The 21504-nt window shown below is 40.0% G+C and overlaps 1 protein-coding gene across 1 annotated transcript in view; it reads left to right on the forward strand.

The window, feature by feature from the left end:
* Positions 1-21504, forward strand: part of LOC126474510 (cholinesterase-like) — a 97870-nt gene that overhangs the window by 50428 nt on the left and 25938 nt on the right. Inside the window, exons 5-7 of the mRNA XM_050101981.1 lie at positions 3428-3627; positions 15641-15791; positions 18202-18383. Coding sequence (XP_049957938.1) covers positions 3428-3627; positions 15641-15791; positions 18202-18383 — 533 coding nt within the window. The remainder of the gene's footprint in view (positions 1-3427; positions 3628-15640; positions 15792-18201; positions 18384-21504) is intronic.

The following is a 21504-nucleotide window of genomic DNA, read 5'->3' on the forward strand; positions in this document are numbered from 1 at the left end:
ATAATGGAAATGCCTCAGCTCGGACACTGCTTCTCTTTGGCAGTCAGTTATATACTTTTCTCACTATTTGAGATGGTGGATATTATTTGAGCTGCTGTTGTGTATATATCATCAATAGTCAGCCAGAATCAACGTGAAAGAGTAAGTTACAATAAAACACAAAAGGAAATAATATCACATAAAAATGACGTGGAAGTGTACATGAGCCTTATGTTTTGAATTTCTGATCATGTGCGCTAAAAGTGAGCAATCATTCGTTAATTTAATTAGTTATTCGGTGACTCAGTCACAGAGTAGTTGTTTGTAGACCTTATTTTTCCAGGGAAACATGAACATAAGCAGGTAATGAACAAAAATAGTGTTTATCGCAACTGGCTTTGTCATTCTGTAAGCAAGGCTTCCTAACACAGAACTGCATACAAACATCTGACTTTTGGAAAGTCTTCTGCGTCATACAGTACATTAGAAACGGTTATCCAGTTCCTATATTTGATAATAGTCTCTAATTTTACTTCCCAAATGTAACTCTTGAAATTCCTTCATCGATTAATTGAAACCAGCCAACACTGAAACGTACCTGTTAATGGATGAGATTATATCTATCCTCGTGGGATGAGCTAAATGAAATGTATCCACTGTATGGGTACACAAGGGAAACATGAATTAATGTACTGGACTTGTCGAAAATAAAGTGCCCCATATATAATTATGGTTGATTGCCCAGGTTAACCCATAGTCAAATATTAACAGAGGCTAACTAGCTACCGAAATTATAGCAGAAGTAATTAAATTACTGCTCATTAGCCTCGTAAGAATTTACTCATAGGAGGAAAAAGTAACATAGCAGAAATCTGCGTTCAAAACGAGCAAAATGTGCATGATGGATTAAACTGTCTGTTACACGTCAAACACACGATTGGCTCGCAAGGTACTGGGAAATACAGTATACGTAAAAGTGGTGTTACCACAAGAGATCAGGGCAAAATCAACTTCAAACGACGTGGCAGAAATAACTTCTTCACCCATGGTACAAGGAACATGCGCAGGAACGAATACGTGCAACTAGCAGGACATGGCAACACAAGATTCACTGCAATAGGAATCTACGCGCTATTCGGGAAATAATTGAAATTACATAAATTACAATCATAACTAAGGCTTTATGAGCCCGCCCGATGAGCCGCGCGGCCTGACGCACTGCTTCCCGGGCGGGAAGGCGTCCCGGTGCCCGGCGGATTAGTGTCGAGGTCCCGTGTACCGGCCAGTCTGTGGATGGTTTTTAAGGTGGTTTTCCATCTGCCTTGGTAAATGCGGATTGTTTCCCATTACTCCGTCTCATTTACACTATGTCGGCGACTGATTACCAAACACTGTCTCCACGTACGCGTACACCATAATTACTCCAGCGCGCAAACACGGGGGTTACACTCGTATGGTGTGAGACGTTCCCGGGGTGTCCACTGGGGGCCGAACCGCACAATAACCCTGGGTTCGGTGTGGGGTGGCGGTGTGGTGAGTAGACTGCTGTAGTCTGTTGTGGGGCTGTGTACCACTGAGGGCTACGGTGGGGACGTTGCCTCTCCATCGTTTCTAGTTCCCCAGTTCAATACATTGCAATACAATAAAAGGCTTTAATAAAAGTCTTAAATTATCGCGACATTTCTAAATTTCACAAAATGTCACTCTCAGTTAAATTTAAACACAGAAGCGGGAACAATTATCCGTCTTCACAGCGCCATAATCACAACCCCATTCAGTGTCGTTCACGATCGGAACCCCATTCCTTACTTCTCCAGAATCGGACCATGAATTATAGAAGGGCTATGTGAATGAATGTGGCATCCCACCGAAGACAGCCTGCGAAAACCAGCGTCTGACAACCAAGACTCATGGTTATTTGTCGACCTATCAGAGAAGAGGAAATTTTCCACTCGAATCCCCTACTGTTGTGTTATGTCACTGAGAAAAATCGGCGGCCGCGGTGGCCGAGCGGTTCTAAGCGCTTCAGTCTGGAACCGCGCGACTGCTGCGGTCGCAGGTTCGAATCCTGCCTCGGGCATGGATGTGTGTGATGTCCCTAGGTTAGTTAGTTTTAAGTAGTTCTAAGTTCTAGGGGACTGATGACCTGAGATGTTAAGTCCCATAGTGCTCAGAGCCATTTGAACCATCTTCAGTCTATGAGAAGCAAACAGGCTGGTCTTCCACGAGGCAGGCGGCTCAAATGACAACCCTATTAGACGATATTAAAATCTGACTTGGTTATTCCTTTCAATGTTAGGAGGAGTATGTAGTTACATACAAATTGTAATCAAAGGTTGTGCTGTTACTGTAAAGAAATTTCCAACAATTCTCGAAAACGAGCAAAAAAACTTTTATTTGAATGTGAATGAAACATCTCTAAGGCCGCATTAGTTGTGTACGGGTTCCGTTATTAGGGTGATGTTTCCTGATAAAGGACTCTGAATATAGCTAAGGCAGCCTTGAAGACATATCATTCATTTAAAAAAAAAAGTTTGAAGAATGTTTTACGATTGATTTGGAGAACATTTGGAAACTTCTTTGCAGTAATAAAGAATAATATAAGCTGCGGTTTCCTAACTACACAATATTCGAGAGTAAAAGTAGCTACTGCTACACTCATTGCAATCATTTCTGCTCTAGCTGATATGTTTACATTGAAATAACTGGCAGAAATTAATCTTAAACGACTTTTGATCACAACAAAAGGATTTCTCATTCAAACTGCACTCAACCAGCGTCGGACAGATTTGCCATATTAGCTGGCTTGGGAGGGAGTGAGGAGTGCAGGCCCATATCATTATTTATTGATCGTGAAAACCTAAGGAATACAACTGCACAATTCCTTCCGAGAAGCTGTACCACCTTCGCAAACGAGAGTGTCGCAACAAATGACAATCAAGAGAAATGTATGAGAGGGATCTGACAAATTTCTCTCAAGATCTACATCCGTGTTTTGGAAGCCACTACGAATGCATGGCAGAGGTTATCTCCCACTAAACCACCCCTGTTAGTCCTTTTTGTTATGCGTCCCATACACTTGGGTAACATTCTTGGACGGATCGAACGAGCTTTTGTAAGCAATTTCATTTTTCGTAATTATACCTATGAACTGGAGTCTTCAACTGTTTCACCTTTGCCTGAGCCAATGAGAACATTTCATTTCTTTTCACTTTTGTCTGTGCTTTATCGCAAACTAAATGAAAAAAATAATGGTTTTATCATGTTTAATGTAAGGTCATAAAAATTTTAAACTGATAACTGAAAGAGCTTGTAAGGGAAAGAAAATATGGTAGAAACGAATTTAGTAATGGAGATAATAATCCAACTTGGCTGCCAAGTGCTGACTACCATATTCACCTGTGCTTGTATTGAACTATTGATGTGTGTGTTTTTATGCCTGCTGCAGGTTTCTTCTCGCAGCTGATAGACCAGAGCGGCACCTTCGTTGGTGGCATGTCCGTGGTGCAAGATCCTGGGTACCACGCCTTCAGACTGGGTTCTGTCCTCGGCTACGAAGCGGAAAACTCGCAGCAGCTGGTGCAGTTCTTACGCTCTGTCAACACCACTGACCTCCTAGTGGATAAGTCGCTCTTAATGACGGATGAGGTGAGTCCTGCTCTTACCTTATGTCAGAGGATTTCTCAATGTGGAACACTTATCGTCACCTGAGCACAGCCTGCTACGTACAATGTTCGTTCCGGAAAATTAAAAGCAATTTTCAAGGAGCAGTATGTAAATTGTTCTCGATACAAACACATAAACTAGATCACGGACAAATAAAATTACAGCAGGACAATATATTTTACGGCATTGTGTACATTTATTTTGTGGTACAATCTAAACTAACATCTTTTTTATTCTGTGTGACTCTGAAAAGCAGAGATGCAGTGTGGCATGTGATTCCGAAGGGACATAGAATACCTAAGGCACATTAAAATGAATCCGTAAATTCAGGGTTTAGATTCTTGACGCCACATTATTTATACCATTCACCATGTGTGCCATATATTACAGTGGAAAACTGATGTCATGTAGCGTAGAGATGGTGTTAAGAGACACACGAGAAGTGTCGTAATGCAGGCTCCGTGTTTCTGGGATACCATCAGTACTTTGTAATGTAGACAGCGAGGAACAGCGACACCATCATCAGCAGCATCCGAAGAGTAACCCTAGATCAGGCGTCGAAACGTTCAGTTCGGTTTCAAACATAAAAAAGCTCTAGTAATTCATTCTCGTCATAAGCGTCTCCCAGGCATTTAGCACCTAATTTGAAAGCCGTAAACTTCATGACCACAGAAAATCCGCAGGTGGTTACAAACACTCCGGTGACGTATACATGAGTCATCAAGTAAAACGACGCGCAGGAACACTGATTAGAAGTGAGGAAACCTCATAAAAAGTGTACATCAAACTTTATTAATCCTGGAACCAATAACAATCAAACAGAACCTGGTACAAAACCCATGGCGCATCAAGGAAATAGGTGTTACCTTATAATTTATTACAATTACAGAATAGTGTTCACGTGTCGGTAATAAATCAATATTAGCGATGAAGTGATGTTTGATTTACCCGGAGAAATTAACAGAAACAATATCATGACATAAGGATCGAAGAAATCACGTACTGTCATTCTGCTACTTTCGGTTCTCGGAGATGTTTTGTGCCGCTTCTAATCAACATGTGTTGGATCTATTTTTCTCCAGCGAATGAAACCTTCAGAGGACACGTTTCTCTATACATATTGGAACACATAATGTTATGGACAGATCCGATAAGTGTTGATTTTCCGACAAGATCTGAATAGTACAGAAGTGAAGAACGACGGGACCACCTATATCTTCGAGGGCTATTCGGAAAGTAAGGAGCGGTAGGTCGCGAAATGGAAACAACAGTGAATATCAAAACTGTTTTATTCACAACAGTTAGCTACAACTCCCAGCTAATTATCTCCATAGTCGCCGATCCGACTTAGACCTTTGTCGTAGCGTTGTACCAACTTTGCAATACCCTCGTTATAGAAGGCAGCCGCCAGTGCTTTCCGCCAATTCTCTACACTGGCCTACAGCTCGCTGTCTGTGCCAAAATGTTGTCTTCATAGCCAGCGGTTCATGTGAGCAGAGATGAAACTCAGAGGGAGACAATTACGGGCCGTATTGTGGGCAATCAAATATTTCCAATTGAAAACGATGCAGGACCATCTTCATTGCCCCTGCAGAATGCGGGTGACAATTGTCTCGAAGAAGAAACCGCACGACAGTTATGTAATGTAGGCTGTATAGCTTCAGGCGAAATTTCTCACCAGGCCCTCGTACTTGGCGGGAGGCACTATTGTTCTAGGTATCTTTATGTGCTCCCTGTGTGCTCAGAAGTAAGAATAACGACGTAACGTGATCGAGGGGTATACTAAAGACACTGCCCAACACACATGTGCTAAACTTCATCGGATTTTCACTGTGGTTTCCATTTCGCGACCGATGATTCCTTACTTTCCGAATATCCCTCGTACATCCAAATCAACATCTGCTTAAATATTCCGTAACCACCGAGTAGCGCACTTTGCAGGGTACTTCATACCAGTTTTGGCTACGAAAGCTTCCCATTTACGTTCCAAGAGCATCTCTTATATTTTCATGTGAGCCATAATGACTCTACGGCGCATCGCTGAATTCGATATCTGCTTCCATGCTCACTTCATCACTCAAAACGCTGGAGCAATGCTCCATTTTTGATAACACTATCGTCCTATATTCAATTTCTGTTATATACACATCAAAAAAGGGTATGCATCATCTCGGTTCCGAGAGTTCCGGAACCTGTACACAAAATTGGAATAGAGTTCAACACAAACATCATTCCGCCTTTTTCGTTGCTCATGAAAACCACACGTTGCATGTTGTACCACCATAAAGCGAGACCTTCAGAGGTGGTGGTCCAGACTGCTGTACACACCGGTACCTCTAATACCCAGTAGCACGTCCTCTTGCATTGATGAGTGCCTGTATTCGTCGTGGCATACTATCCACAAGTTTAATGAGGTACTGTTGGTCCATATTGTGCCACTCCTCAATGGCGATTCGGCGTAGATCCCTCAGAGTAGTTGGTAGGTCACTTGGTTCATAAACAGCCCATTTCAATCTGTCGCAGGCATGTTAGATTGGGTTCATGTGTGGAGAACATGCTGGCCACTATAGTCGAGAGTTGTCGTTATCCTGAAGGAAGTCATTCACAAGATGTGCACGATGGGGGCGCGAAATGTCGTCCACGAAGTCGAATGCTGCCGATATGGTTGCACTATTGGTCAGAGGATGGAATTCACATATCGTACAGCCATTACGGTAACTTCCAATGACCACCAACGGCGTACGTCGGCCCCACATAATGCCACCCCAAAAGAGCAGGGGACATCCACCCTGTTGCACTCGCATGGACGGTGTTTCTAAGGCGTTCAGCCTGAGCGAGTTGCCTTCAAACACGTCTCCGACGATTGTCTGATTGAAGGCATATGTGACACTCATCGGTGAAGCGAACGTGATGAGAATCCTGAGCTGTCCATTCGGCATGTTGTTGGCCCTATCTGTATGGCGCTGCATGACGTGGTCGCAAAGAAGGATCCCGCCATGGATGTCGGGAGTGAAGTTGCGCATCATGCAGCCTATTGCGCACAGTTTGAGTCGTAACACGATGTCCTGTGGCTGCAAGAAAAGCATTATTCAACATGGTGGCTTTGCTGTCAGGTTTCCTCCGAGCCATAATCCGTAGGTAGCGGTCATCCAATGCAGTAGTAGCCTTTGGGCGGCCTGAGAGAGGCACGCCATCGACAGTTCCTGTCTCTTTGTATCTCCTCCATGTCCGAACAACATCGCTTTGGTTCACTCAGAGAAGCCTGGACACTTCCCTTGTTGAGAGCCCTTCCTGGCACAAAGTAACAATGTGGACGCTATCGAACCGCGGTATTGACCATCTAGGCATGGTTGAACTACAGACCACAAGAGCCGTGTACCTCCTTGCTCGTGGAATGACTGGAGCTGATCGGCTGTCGGACCCCCTCCGTCTAATACGCGCTGCTCGTGCATGGTTGTTTACATCTTTGGGCGGGTTTAATGACATCTCTGTACAGTCAAAGAAACTGTGTCTGTGATACAATGTGCACAGTCAACGTCTGTTTTCATGAGTTATGGGAACTGGGGTGATGCAAAACTTTTTTTTATGTGTGTATAATGTGGTGTGACAAACACCAGCTCTCGCTGGTTGTCGCAGTCTCTGCTACCAGGAATATCTGGGGGAAAACAAACTCCTAAGGAACTTAGTTTTGCACCGAAAAGTCACCGACTGGGAATGCTATGTGGAGTACAATCAGTGACAGACAAATATCTTGGCATGCTTGAATAACATCTAGCCTGCTTTCTGAAGAGAAATTCCTTTCTGTTTGAAGATCACCAGGCCGAATAAATGTTGTCACTTTACGCAAGGTGGATGATCTCTGGCCTAAAAAGCTTTAAGAAACTTCCTCTTTCTTTAGTCTAAGCAAATAACACAGTAGAAGAGAGGAAGACGACAATTTCTGAGAAGTGCGTACGTGGAGGTGACCTCATTGACCAACAAGCGAAGTATCCAGGCGTCTCGTAATGAACCAAAGGGATGATGTTCGGACATGGAGGAGATACAGAGAGACAGGAACTGTCGATGACATGCCTCGCTCAGGCCGCCAAAGGGCTACTACTGCAGTGGATGACCGCTACCTATGAATTACGGCTCAGAGGAACCCTGACAGCAACGCCACCATGTTGAATAATGCTTTTCGTGCAGCCATAGGACGTTGTGTTACAACTGTGCGCAATAGGCTGCATTATTCGCAACTTCACTCCCGATGTCCATGGCGAGGTCCATATTTGCAACCACGACGCCATGCAGCGCGGTACAGATGGGCCCAACAACATGACGGATGGACCTCTCAGGATTGGCATTACGTTCTCTTCACCGATGAGTGTCACATATGCCTGCAACCAGATACTCGTCAGAGACTTGTTTGAAGGCAACTTCTGCCAGCACCTCGTCTCCTTTCTTTCAAGAGTGCTAGTTCTGCAAGGTTCGCAGGAGACCTTGTGTAAAGTTTGTAAAGTAGGAGATGACGTCCTGGCAGAAGTAAAGTTGTGAGGACGGGGCGTGAGTCGTGCTTGGGTAGCTCATATGGTGGAGCACTTGCCCGTGAAATGCAAAGGTCCTGAGTTGGAGCCTCGGTCCGGCACACAGTTTAATCTTCCAGGAGGTTTCACATCAGCGCACGCTCCGTTGTAGAGTGAAAATCTCATTCTAGAAAGTGAATATTGTAAAAGTTGAGGAGTGGCTGTGGCACCTATAGTGGGGATGAACACTTTGTAATGTCAGCTACCGAATTAAGAAGGCTCGACGTCAATAAAAAATTAATCATGGTATCAGTGATCCAGCTATACTGTGGATACCTTTTTTTGATAACTTAACGGAAGTTCAAGATAACGTCTCAAGCACAAAAGTTAACGAAATTTTGTATGGACATCATAAACGAAACTAGTACCCTCTAAGCAGCCTTCTTAGTTTTGGCATGTTCTTTTGGTTAATAATGTAACAGCCGTAGCCACAACAACAGAGTCTGTAACAGACCACATGGCCACGGGTATGGACAGTGATACGTGTGCTGTAGCTGCACTTTTCCTCCGTTTCTCACAAATAATAACAGAAATAGTAAGATATGGTAAAATACTGAAATTGCAGAGCACCAAGATATCTTTTACTGTAAGACAAAACGTAACATTTATCAAGAGAAGTAGCAAACTATGCTTAGAATGATGTGTGCAGAAAATTTAGTGTAAATGCAAAAATCTATATTTTGTCAACATTATTTAAGTTGATTTTTGAAAAGAGATTTGTAGTAAGGTGCTGACCGCTACAAAAAGTAATGCAGTGTTAGAATAATGCACATCACAGACAATAAAGCAAAGCAGTGTGGGACATCATTAAACATGTAACAGGGAGAAGGCATATGAACATACTAACAAGGGAATGGGAACAAGTAATAAATGATCCATGCCAGTCAGCAAATTATGTGAATGGTCATTTTTCAGGTACTGTAATGAAATTAAAACAAAAATTTCCAATAACAAATAGCATACCTGTAAATAATTACACACATTATGTTATTACCAACTACACAGCATATAGACAAAGTATACATATGTGCACTGAAGCAACACATACAAAGTACAAGAAGTTAAGAAACAGTATATTCCTAGTACCACTGAAGTCAATATGACCTCGTAAGAATATTGGTAGTGTATATTTCTCTTGTATTTCAAGCTATCCTTTTGAAGATATATAACTTTTCCCCTTTAGTCAACAGTATCCAATAATGCTTTTATCATTTTTGTATTTAAAACACATTATAATTTATTCAAGATTTTTGCAGTCATACAATTGGGGTGAATATGACCCCTTAAGCTCATTGAAAAGATATGTCTCCAGTTTTTCAAAACTATTACATATAAAATGTATGAATTTCTCTATCTGAATCGATTGTATTGAATGATGTTTTGTTCAGTTTTATACTAAAAGCAGACTAATAATTTATTCATTTTTGCGTTGAATACTGGACTCAACATGACCCCAGTCCTCTAAGGCAGAATTATTCATCATATATATATATATATATATATATATAGAAAAGAAAAAGCAGAAGATGTAGAAAAATACTGGTCCATTTCCCTTCTGTAGTCATTCTCGAAAATAATTGAATCACTTACTGACAAAGATAGATTATTTTGTGAATTGCAGATCAGGTCGATTAAGTATAGATTTTAGTACTTACACAGAACCTTCTTTATAGGTTCTGAGGTTTTTTGTGTCTCCTTAGGGCACTACTAAAAACTTTGTAATAAATAAGGAAACATTAATAGGTTATCTAGGTTGTTTCATTCACAAAATATTCACAGTGATCATGGACTAATACAATAAATTCATTTCCTTTTTTAATAAGTAAGGAAGAGTATTAAACTGCTTGAATAACTACCACCTTCTAAATGAATCACAGTTCAGATTCCAAAGTGTAGGAGTACAAAAGCTGCCATAGAAGAATTCACAAAGTTGATACATGATACTCTTGAGAAGGATGACTGCTTAACAGAAGTGTTCTTAGATCTTTCTGAGGCTTTTGACGTTGTTAACCACACAATTCTACATAATAAGATAGAATTTTTAGGATAAAGAGGATAACTATTAACTGGTTCAAATCATGCTTAGAAGGTTGGGTACAATAAGCAGAGATAATGCAAAACAGGAAAGAGTAACCTCTGAATGAAACTCTTATCAAAACCAGAATACATTGAGAAATGAGCATCTCATGTTAGCATGTTAAGATCAGCACTTCCTGACAATTTTAGTCTTTGCTGGCAGCATCAACATTATAATCACTGAAATAGCAATAAAATTACTTCCAGGAAAAGCAAATGAAATCCCTCAAGAAAGATTACCATTGATCAGTATTTAATAAAGTTATATTGAACATAAAAAAGGAAACGGAATGAATTTCATTATATAACGATAATATTAAATTAAATGTAGAGGATACCCCTACAGATTGTGTGAAAAAAAACACAAAATTTCTAAGAATGAACTTTCTCAGTTCAAGTGGTGTGAACATGTAGCATCACAACAACACAGTCAGTTAAACCACCTGATTGTGATCCCATGTGTAAAGAGTTCAGAAACAAGATTATCAATTCTCAGTACTACAATACTGAAACTGAGAAGCAAATACAACTCATTGTCAAGAATTCCAATGACAGCAGATTGAACGATGAAAGTATTTTTGATATGGAATTATTAATGAATGAAAGAATTAAAGATAATGTTTCATACAAATAAATGTAGACGCTGACTGAAATGTAGATGCTGCTTTGGATAAACTTGGTTAATTTTGAAGTAACAAAATCACGAGTCCAATTCAACACACTTCTGTACAAAATCAATTAATTGATAGCTGCAATGATGCACACACACTACAATTGCATATATACTCAATTACGTAATTCATTCTTTCTGAGGCAATTATTCCCTTTGATTAATGAATTTAGTACACCCACATTGGTCTGCATAAAATTTCTAATACAATAAAGCGGTCTGTGTTTGTTGCAACACTGAAATGACTTTGTACAAGATAACACATAGGCGTTGCAGCATGCTCACACTTACCTTCAAAAATTTATTTTTAGTCATACTAAGTAACTTAGAAAATTAAAAATTCCAACCACTGAAAATCACTATGAGAGATCTGTGCAAACAGTGCTGAAATACAGCACACTGAGATATCAGCACACAATAATATAGAAAGAAAAGCAAATTTTCTTCAGTGTATAATTTACTTAGTGCCAGTATTCAAAATGAATTTAAGAATACTTCCAAACAAAAGAACACAATCCAATGGCCTGTTACTATGCAAACTGGGAGTAAGTTAATGAATTTTTCAGAGGAAACATATTTCATATAATTTTATTTAATCTTGTTATACACTTTAGATATTCTGTCATACCATTATAAATTTTGGAATCAGGAACCTATCCCAAGTAGTAGTGTTATAAGACAACAATGTAGTCTGCCACACAAAATCTATGCTGGTGCAGAACATTATGTTACTGGAAAACTACTGCTTTCAGAAGATTCACTGGAATCTTCAATTTAAATTGTTGGGCACCCTGCCAATTTTACAGTCAAATGCTGTAAACTTGTGGAATTGTTGATCCAGAGCAAAAAAGGTGCAGAGCTGCTCAGTGTCTAAAGTTTGTGACAACGTATTAATATTTTTCGGTATAAAATGTTGTCACAGTTTCCTTCTCTGCCCACTGCAGCCCACGAGTCTGAGGCCTGTTAGAAATTCACATACTTTTAACTCATGCATCACAAATGCAAGCAAGCATAATCAGTTGTATATGAACCCACTCTGAAGCTCAAAAATTATGCTAATGCACGAACCAGCAGAATTCCTTCCCTGTGTCCAGAGCACACAGCACACCAAGATTCAAAATTACTGTTATGAATATGTGTCAACACTGTCCTTTACAATTCTCTTTGCCCTACTGTATCCCAGTGATTACTTTGTTTCCATATTAGCATTGTAAGCATCGATTCCTTTTACGAAAGTGCCCATCATGAGACATTCACTGGAAATGATAAACAAATGTTAGTTTACATTTGAATAAGAAAACACAAACTATGCACAACTGAAAGATATTTACAGACAAAATGTCGTCAACATTTTGTGGTCGTAGAGTGCTTCATTAGTGTCATTAGTGTGTAACAGCCGGAGCATTCTAGTTACTATACATGTGTATACTAAATTCTTAGCCATGGAATTCCTTTCTAGGGAAAAATTGTATAAAATATGAACACAGGTTATCAAAACACAAGAAGTGACTTTGAGAATAATAACCAAAAATAGTAAACTGACATTGTATAAATCTGTTCAGAATTTTTGATATTTCTGTTAAGTCATGAAACTACATTTAGAAGTCCTTTAAACACATGAAAGTAACCTTGGTAAGTACTGCACAAAAAGCTCAGTACATGTGTAAAAGGAAGATAATGACGTAAGACACATCTGAAAAGGAAGAATAAACGTATAACTCAAAACAGCATTTTGCACCTGGCGATAAAATTATACAGGGTGACACAGAATAACGGGAATGTTTGAAACGAATAGTGGCAGCCATGGGCAGGTGGCAGCACTGCAGGTTCGTGACAGTTAGCGAGTGAACAGTCCGTCATTACAGTAATCATGGGTCAGTGGAACAGACAACAGCGTGCGCTAGCCGTAAGAATGTTTTATGAAAACAATGATAATTTGGTAGCGGGGGAGAGGGAGTTTCGACGTTTTTATAATTCAGGATGTCATTATGCCGTTCTGTCAAAGTACGCGATAAAATGAACTTTGGAGAGAAAGGATCTGCCCTCAAGAAGAAGTGTGCGTTCTCCAACGAACATTGATGTTGTACGTGAGTCTGTCTTACAGAGCCCACGGCGTTCAATTCGCAAGCAAGCAGCAGTGATTAGAATGACCCGGGAGAGTGTTCCCAGAATTCCTCATCTTGATTTAAAATTTCATCCGTAAAATCTACAGATGGTGGAACAATTGAAGGAAAACGATTACCGGTTACGATTAGGATTCTGTCAACAAATGATAACAAAAGTAAACAATAAGGAAGAATTTCTAGACAAGTTGTGGATGTCAGATGAGGCACATTTTCATCTCACAGGTTATGTGAATGAACAGAACTACCGTTAGGTGGTTAAACACGAATCTTAAGGACGTTTAATGAGCGTTCTTTACATGCTAGTAAAGTGACAGTATGGTGTGGTATTTCATCACATGGGATTATCGGACCATATTTTTTCGCAAATGAACGGGAGATGGTTCAAATGGGCTCTGAGCACTATGGGACTCAACTGCTGTGGTCATCAGTCCCCTAGAACTTAGAACTACTTAAACCTAACTAACCTAAGGACATCACACACATCCATGCCCGAGGCAGGATTCGAACCTGCGACCGTAGCAGTCGCACGGTTCCTGACTGCGCGCCTAGAACCGCGAGACCACCGCGGCCGGCAATGAACGGGAGACACAATAACTGTCAATGCCGATCGTTACGTGGAGATGTTACGAACTTTCGTTACATCTCGATTGGAAAACTTTCCAAACGTTCAAGAAGCCTGGTTTCAACAGGACGGAGCGGCATCACACACTGCATGGCAATCAATGCCGTATGTGAGAGAATTCTTTGGCAACCGTGTGATCTCACGATTCGGTAACATTCCTTGGCCCCCAGATCGCCAGATTTATCCGTTTCTGATTTTTTTCTTGTGGGGCTTCCTCAAGAGCAAAGTCTACACGACTCGATCAAGAATCCTAGATGAGTTAAAACAGAGAATACTGGACGCAATTCACAGTATCCCAGCTGAGATGTCGCAGCGGTCAATGAGCAGCAGATTTCATGGATGTATTCGTACAGGAGGACGCCATCTAAAGGACGTAATATTTAAAAAAAATGATAAATGCTAACAGTGTTTCGGAAATGACAAAAAGGTAAAGTTTCAATTACCTTGAATGCAATTTCTTTCTTTCATCACTTCTAGTTTTATTGGATTGTGGAAATGTTCCCGTTTTCTGTATTATCCTGTATAATAACTGACCCAAGGAGACTGAAGACATTAATAAAAAAGTTTATTTATAAAATGCCGTTAAACAGTAGCTGTTAATTAATATGTTTCATACAGTGAAAGATTACTTAGATAACAGACACTGATGATTTGGTAAAAAATGTAACACAAGTAAATTGTAAAAACATTGATAATAATAATAATAATAATAATAATAATAATAATAATAATAATAATAAAGTATGTCTGTCATTGGAGACAATATTTCCGTGTTATAATGTTTCTTTTTAGGAGTATTTTACTCTCAAAATTTTGCAGTGGATGTAACTAACACGTTATCCTCTTACTGAAGTCAACATCTTGCCCATTATGGAGAGGTGCAGGCACAATTTTTCAGGCATGGGAAGGGGAAGTTGAGGTATACTATAAGCACAGCCTACACCGTTAGTATGATCCTGATGTTATCGGATAGAATGTGTAGTGTGTGTAGTGACTGGTAATGAGAAATGAATTTAAAGTGATGTAGTGGCTTTTTACAATATTAAATAGCTTCTTTGCAAAGCAGTTTTGTGCGTTAGAGATGAAACGAACTAAGCTGCTTTGTTTTAAACAGCCTGACACAGTATTCAGGAGGATGCAGGCTCCAGTCTTCATCTGGCTATCATGGTTACGATTCTCTGTGATTTCCCTAAATCGAATAAGATGGTTCCTATTACAAGCCACAGCCGACTACTAGCTCCATACATTTCAAAGTAGACTTATAAGTATGTAAAAGCAAGTATAAATGAATAATTTTTTTTGTGTTTTCTTAAATTTTTGCACCAAGAGCTGTTCACTATCGTTGTAAAAGTGATTCACACATGAACAAACTGCTTCTACCTATGAGTCCGCCATGGCCATCCCTACCAAAGCTACTATGCCATCGTCACTTTTCATATAGCTTCTTAAAACGAAATCTCGACATTTAATCTATGTGGAGTTGGTATTCCAGTCTAATTTTATCATTTTATTTGTTGTGGATATTATCTTACCCAAAGGGACATCAAACAAGTAGCTGGATCTTTCATGAATTGGTCACAGACAAAATCTATTTCACGTGCCTCACTGGGGAGTTCCTTCCTGTGCGGTTCCATGATGCAAAAAAATTACACCCTATAGTTACAATCACTTTGCTCCAGGTCAACCAGAGCTATAATGAATAACATTAAACCACACTTGCTGAGAGACACTATAAATGGACCAGATATCCGTTGCGTTTCAAATTAAACTCTCAACGTGACCGTGTAAGTGTGGTGTACATATATCAAGCTTACAGCGGAACGACTAATTGTTGGTGGAAATATATTAGTTACAAGGAGTTAACCAAAACTCCTTACCCGCTTATTAATCCATACATCATAACTGTAAATTTAATGCAGTATTTACATTTCTTTTTCAGCAAAAACTGTACATGGGTTACGGCGTTTGGGCACCCACTATCGAACCCGACATTGAAGGTGCTTTCATCACAGAGTCACCAATTCGAACACTGAATGCAGGCACTTTCAACAAAGTGCCCATAATGATTGGGGTTACGTCTGCTGAAACTGGTAAGTGTACGGAACGAGCGTGCCACGTGTCCAACATATGAAGGGTGAAAAATGGTGTGATGTTAGGAGTTGAAAATCCCACATTAAAAATAGTCCTCCGCTGCACTCTGGTTGACAGAGTTATTCAATTGATTTCCTCTTTACAATATGTGTTCTCTAAGGAATGTGTAGGATCACATTTCCAGGACTTCATGGATGCATCAGTGACTGAATATCGTGTAATTCCGCCCACTGCCTAATTCGTTTGAGGCAAGGCGTCGTGTTTCTTCAAATTTCTCTTCCGCTTACAGTTATTAGCTACAAGAGTGGTTTCTTTCGCTACGCTTGATATGTCCAAAATACACATCTTTCCTCTTCTTAATTGTATAGGATGGTTCTAGATTCCTAATTTGTAACTCTCACTGTTCACCGTGTTTTTAAGTGCTTTGTGGTGCATCCCACCCTCGAAGGCTATTTTCTTAATGGGTTCACTTTTAATGACCAACACCGTACACCGTAAAGAATTATTGTGCAAACAATCTTCTAAACCATCGTCGTAAGTCAGTCCGAACTCCTAACGCATTAGCAATTATTTAAATTTTTAGTCTTCCCATTTACAGACCGAAGTTTATTAAGCTTACAGTAATGTCTGACGTCATCATCAACACTCATCAAAGTTTAAATAGCATTTTTGGCATCATCATAGGTGTAGGATTCTAGTAATTAATGGTTACTACGATTACACACAGGTAAATTGGTGCAAATTATTATCTCTGATTGGCAAATTTATACACTTGAGCTCATACATACCCTATTACATCATACTCGTTTTAATAGTTCTTCAAATCATAGATATGTTGCACTATTATCGTTTTTCTCAATGGCGCGAAGAAGTGGTTGAGTTTAAATGAAAATAAAAATAAAAACCGGGTTTCAATTTCCACTCCCTTAACTTCTACATAGCCTACAGGTTGAAACACTCTTTCTTTCATTACCATTTTTTGTGTGAGGAGAAAAATTTGCAAATACTGAATTACTATACACAAAAATTGCCATCGAATTTTCCAAACCCTACTGAATAAAATACCAACCAAAAGCGTTACCTTATAGCATGAAAAGTAGTTTTTGAGTTTTAAAAGTAATTTAAGGCTCTTAAGTTAATGATGATTTATTTTATTTTTTTAACTATGTATACACCAAAGATTAGATGTGTACCCCTGTTACTTTAACGAGCTCTTGTTTGTCATACATTTTATGAGCGATTACTTCAGCACAGCCAGCATGGTAGATGTTGCTGATCCGCATTCATTGGAAAACAAACTGAAATTCGATGCAAATAACTAATGCTTATGGATGCAAATGAGAAGCATTTATGTCGTTCAATTAAACCCAAGTCCGTAAATGTGATTTTACATAGGTTGTAGAGCGTAGATAAGTGCTGAATGTTTTGTGGAGATCGCAACAGTCATAGTGTAAATCATTAGCACATACGTTTTAAAAGTTTAATGTAGAGATATCAAGACGGGGTAATGTGGCAGTCACTACTCTGTTATAAAACTTACTCTTTATGAAGATCACAATCGGCTGTAAGCATCTCCATGTGTACACTTTGATTTATTTAAAAATACCAGCTTGAATGCGTTAGCTGCAAGTTACATTTTTATGTAATGTGCTTACGCGTTTCAAACTTATCGTTGTATATCGTGTCGTGGAGATACAAATGAAAATCTAATGAGTTTCACATATTTATTGCTATTATCTAGATTGTACATACTGAATGTAGAGTTTTAAACCAGCCCACTACATTAAATTAAATTATGAGTCACAGCGAAGGCGTTGAAAATGATCACGTTAAGTTAATGATCGCTTCAAAGCATGGCACAAATTACGCAATGCACATATACGACTTTCAAATAGTGTTTGGAATTAGTGAAAGTCGTCTGTTAATTTGAGCCATGAAATACATTTTATGGTTATTGACGCATTTATTCCTAAGAATTATTCAAATGAGTTAGAAAGTTCAAAATGGTTGAAATGGCTCTGAGCACTATGGGACTTAATATCTGAGGTCATCAGTCCCCCAGAACTTAGAACTACTTAAAGCTAACTAACCTAAGGACATCAAACACATCCATGCCCGAGGCAGGATTCGAACCTGCGACCGTAGCGGCCTTACGGTTCCAGACTGAAGCGCCTAAAACCGCTCGGCCACTCTGGTCGGCCGGTTAGAAAGTCATTGTACACCACAACCATTGCTGATTGAAGAAGTCTTATAAAACAGTAACTGTTAACCATTCTGTCATGAATGATAGATGATCAAAAAAGTAAATGTGTGTAGTGTAACACGTAAGGTAAGAGATAACTGGCTTATGAATGCTGTTGAATGTTGAAATTTTTCATTGAGTCGTTAACAAAATGTTATGTTATCTAGGGGCCAATATTCTGAATGACTCAGTCAAGGTTAGCAACCTCAACGAAAATTTTGAAGCAGTGGTGGGACCATGCCTCCATCTACAGACGACGGATGAGCAGACGCAAGCAGCACTTAAACTTAAGAATTTCTATTTTGGCAACGAAACCATCAGCCTAGATAATCCTGAGCCTTTGGTCCACGTAAGTAAATATACTAGTCATTAAACATTTCACTGCATACAGATTACGATGAATATTGTGTACTATTTGTGACTAATAACACTTAGGTATTACACTTATTAAGGAGTGAGATACTGCGGTTAAGTAGTAAGAATCTGGACCCTTATTCTGAATGACGCCTGTTCATATTCCCGTCTAGTCTCCAGACATAGGTTTTCTGTTATTTCCTGAAATCAAGAGAGGAACGCCACGGTAATTTCTTTCAGAAGGTATGGCATAATTTCGTCTCCATCCTTTCTCCTCCTGCGATCTACCGCTCCTTCTCTAATTACTTTATACTGGACGGTACGTTAAACCTCCACAGAAACTGAAATGAAGGAGAGCAAGTCGCCTGCATTTAAATATATAAAGAGTGGCTCAGAAAGTCAGTGAACGACGGTCAGCTTTATGTATGTCATACTGTTTTCACTATCCAGGACAAAATTAGATTATGAACGGGTACACTGATTCTACAAAAAGTATTGGCTTATGTGGACGCCTCACTACTGATGCCCATGAACAACGGTTTACGCTTCTGAATGCTAAACATGTAAAAACAATTAACTCTGAGGTTTGTCTCATAGGGGATAAAGTAGAGTGGCAAACAGAGAGCCAGCAGTGGGCACTACATCTACAGCTACATGATTACTCAGAACTTAACACTTACGGGCTTAGCAGAGGGTGCATAGAACCACATTCAGATCTTTTTCCGACCGATCCACTCTCGAATAGTAGTCTTGGCTTCTAAGTTTTCTATGTAATTGTTCATATTTAAGTTGTTCGTAACTGTAATCCCTGGGTATTTATTTGAATCGACAAACTTTATATTTGTGTGATTTATCGTTCAAGCGAAATTTAAGAGAATTTTTAGTGGTCATATGGAGGACCTCACACGTTTAATATTTGGGATCAACGGCCTTCTCTTGCATCATACAGATATCAGTCAAAATCATTTTGCAATTCCTTTTGATTTTCTGATGACTTTACTAAAGGGTAAACAACATAATCTGCACACAGTCTAAGAATGCTGCTTAAATAACCTCCTAAATCATTTATATAGAGTAGTAACAGCAGGCACCAGTAGTACTTCTTTTGGGAATCCTAGGTATCACTTCAACAATTTATGTTTTAGAAAAAAAATTTCATCTGTCGTTCGAGATACATAACAAATTCTATGTGCGTTGACTTGCTTTAAATTATTTTTGGGTAACGTCACGTGAAATGAGTGTTTGCAATGAATGGATTCATGTTTGCCTACTTTTGTTATGGGAACCACTGCTTCGTTTCTGAATAAAAATCGTCAACTACAGCTGTCGATGTCTTCTGTTATACGGACAAATTCTGAGGTGCGGTTATGCTGTTCTGCATACGCCTATGATGCTATAGTCTGATCTCCGGTGACCTAGCACACAATATAATCATGCAAATTACTTAAAGGAAATGATAATGTCACACAATGGAAACCTCTTACTGAGCGATAGTTAATAGGCTTGGCCCAATCAAGGATGACAATATGAGTATCACACCACACTCATAGACATATTAACGAGTGGAGGAATGATCAGTCTATAACGGAAACACGTGTCACTGGAACAATCATATTAATTATCGAAAAGCAAAACACATGGTTTACCCACTGAGATAAACAGTCGAACAATTAATGCTTGCACGAGGGGTTTCTAACGGTGAACTCTTGTGAGCAGTTATAAAAGCGTTTATGATTCAAAAACCATGATTTGAGGTTGCGGTAAATGTAATAAAGTGTTAATTCTTACACATACCCACAATGAAGAAAGATGACGTCATTAGTAGCAGTACTCTCCCTGTCTCTGAACAGCATGATTCACTATTGAAGAGCTAATGTTCACTGCAAACACATAGCATCTATATGTGTAGGATGACCAAATGGTGTCTCAGTGTTCATGGAAAGAGCCTTGTAAGACCTTTCATACAGGTTGATAACTGTTAAGGTCGACTAAAAGCCTCTCTGAGGGCTTACTATGAAGTTGTGGGTTTGATGACCTTTATAGTGTGACCATGAACACTGCAGAAGAAGATGGGTTGGTAGCTGCCTTAAGTAGGTGTCAGGCGCCCCTTAATCCCTTGTACTGCGGGAGTGGAGGGGGCGGGAGGGGTGTGATGGGAGTGGGTGGGCGGCCCTGCCGAAAAATCGGTCGCTGAGGGGTTGGGTCTCTACCTGCAGGTGATGGTGGCACACGTGGAGAAGTACGCTGCTTCCTATCGCTGGCCGCGGCTGGGCTGAGGGATAGCGGGCATTGACGCAGTTGGGGCTCGCCCATTGGGAGACCCCTCCTGTTCCCGCCATTGAGTCAGTGTCCAGTGACACTTTGCTTCTACATCTACATCTACATCTACATCCATACTCCGCAAGCCACCTGACGGTGTGTGGCGGAGGGTACCTTGAGTACCTCTATCGGTTCTCCCTTCTATTCCATTCTCGTATTGTTCGTGGAAAGAAGGACTGTCGGTATGCCACTGTGTGGGCTCTAATCTCTCTGATTTTATCCTCATGGTCTCTTCGCGAGATGTACGTAGGAGGGAGCAATATACTGCTTGACTCTTCGGTGAAGGTATGTTCTCGAAACTTTGACAAAAGCCCGTACCGAGCTACTGAGCGTCTCTCCTGCAGTCTTCCACTGGAGTTTATCTATCATCTCCGTAACGCTTTCGCGATTACTAAATGATCCTGTAACGAAGCGCGCTGCTCTCCGTTGGATCTTCTCTATATCTTCTATCAACCCTATCTGGTACGGATCCCACACTGATGAGCAGTATTCAAGCAGTGGGCGTACAAGCGTACTGTAACCTACTTCCTTTGTTTTCGGATTGCATTTCCTTAAGATTCTTCCAATGAATCTCAGTCTGGCATCTGCTTTACCGACGATCAACATTATATGATCATTCCATTTTAAATCACTCCTAATGTGTACTCCCAGATAATTTATGGTATTAACTGCTTCCAGTTGCTGACCTGCTATTTTGTAGCTAAATGATAAAGGATCTATCTTTCTGTGTATTCGCAGCACATTGCACTTGTCTACATTGAGATTCAATTGCCATTTCCTGCACCATGCGTCAATTC

The sequence above is a fragment of the Schistocerca serialis genome, chromosome 4 (genome assembly GCF_023864345.2).
Source record: "Schistocerca serialis cubense isolate TAMUIC-IGC-003099 chromosome 4, iqSchSeri2.2, whole genome shotgun sequence".
NCBI classification, from domain to species: Eukaryota; Metazoa; Arthropoda; class Insecta; order Orthoptera; family Acrididae; genus Schistocerca; species Schistocerca serialis.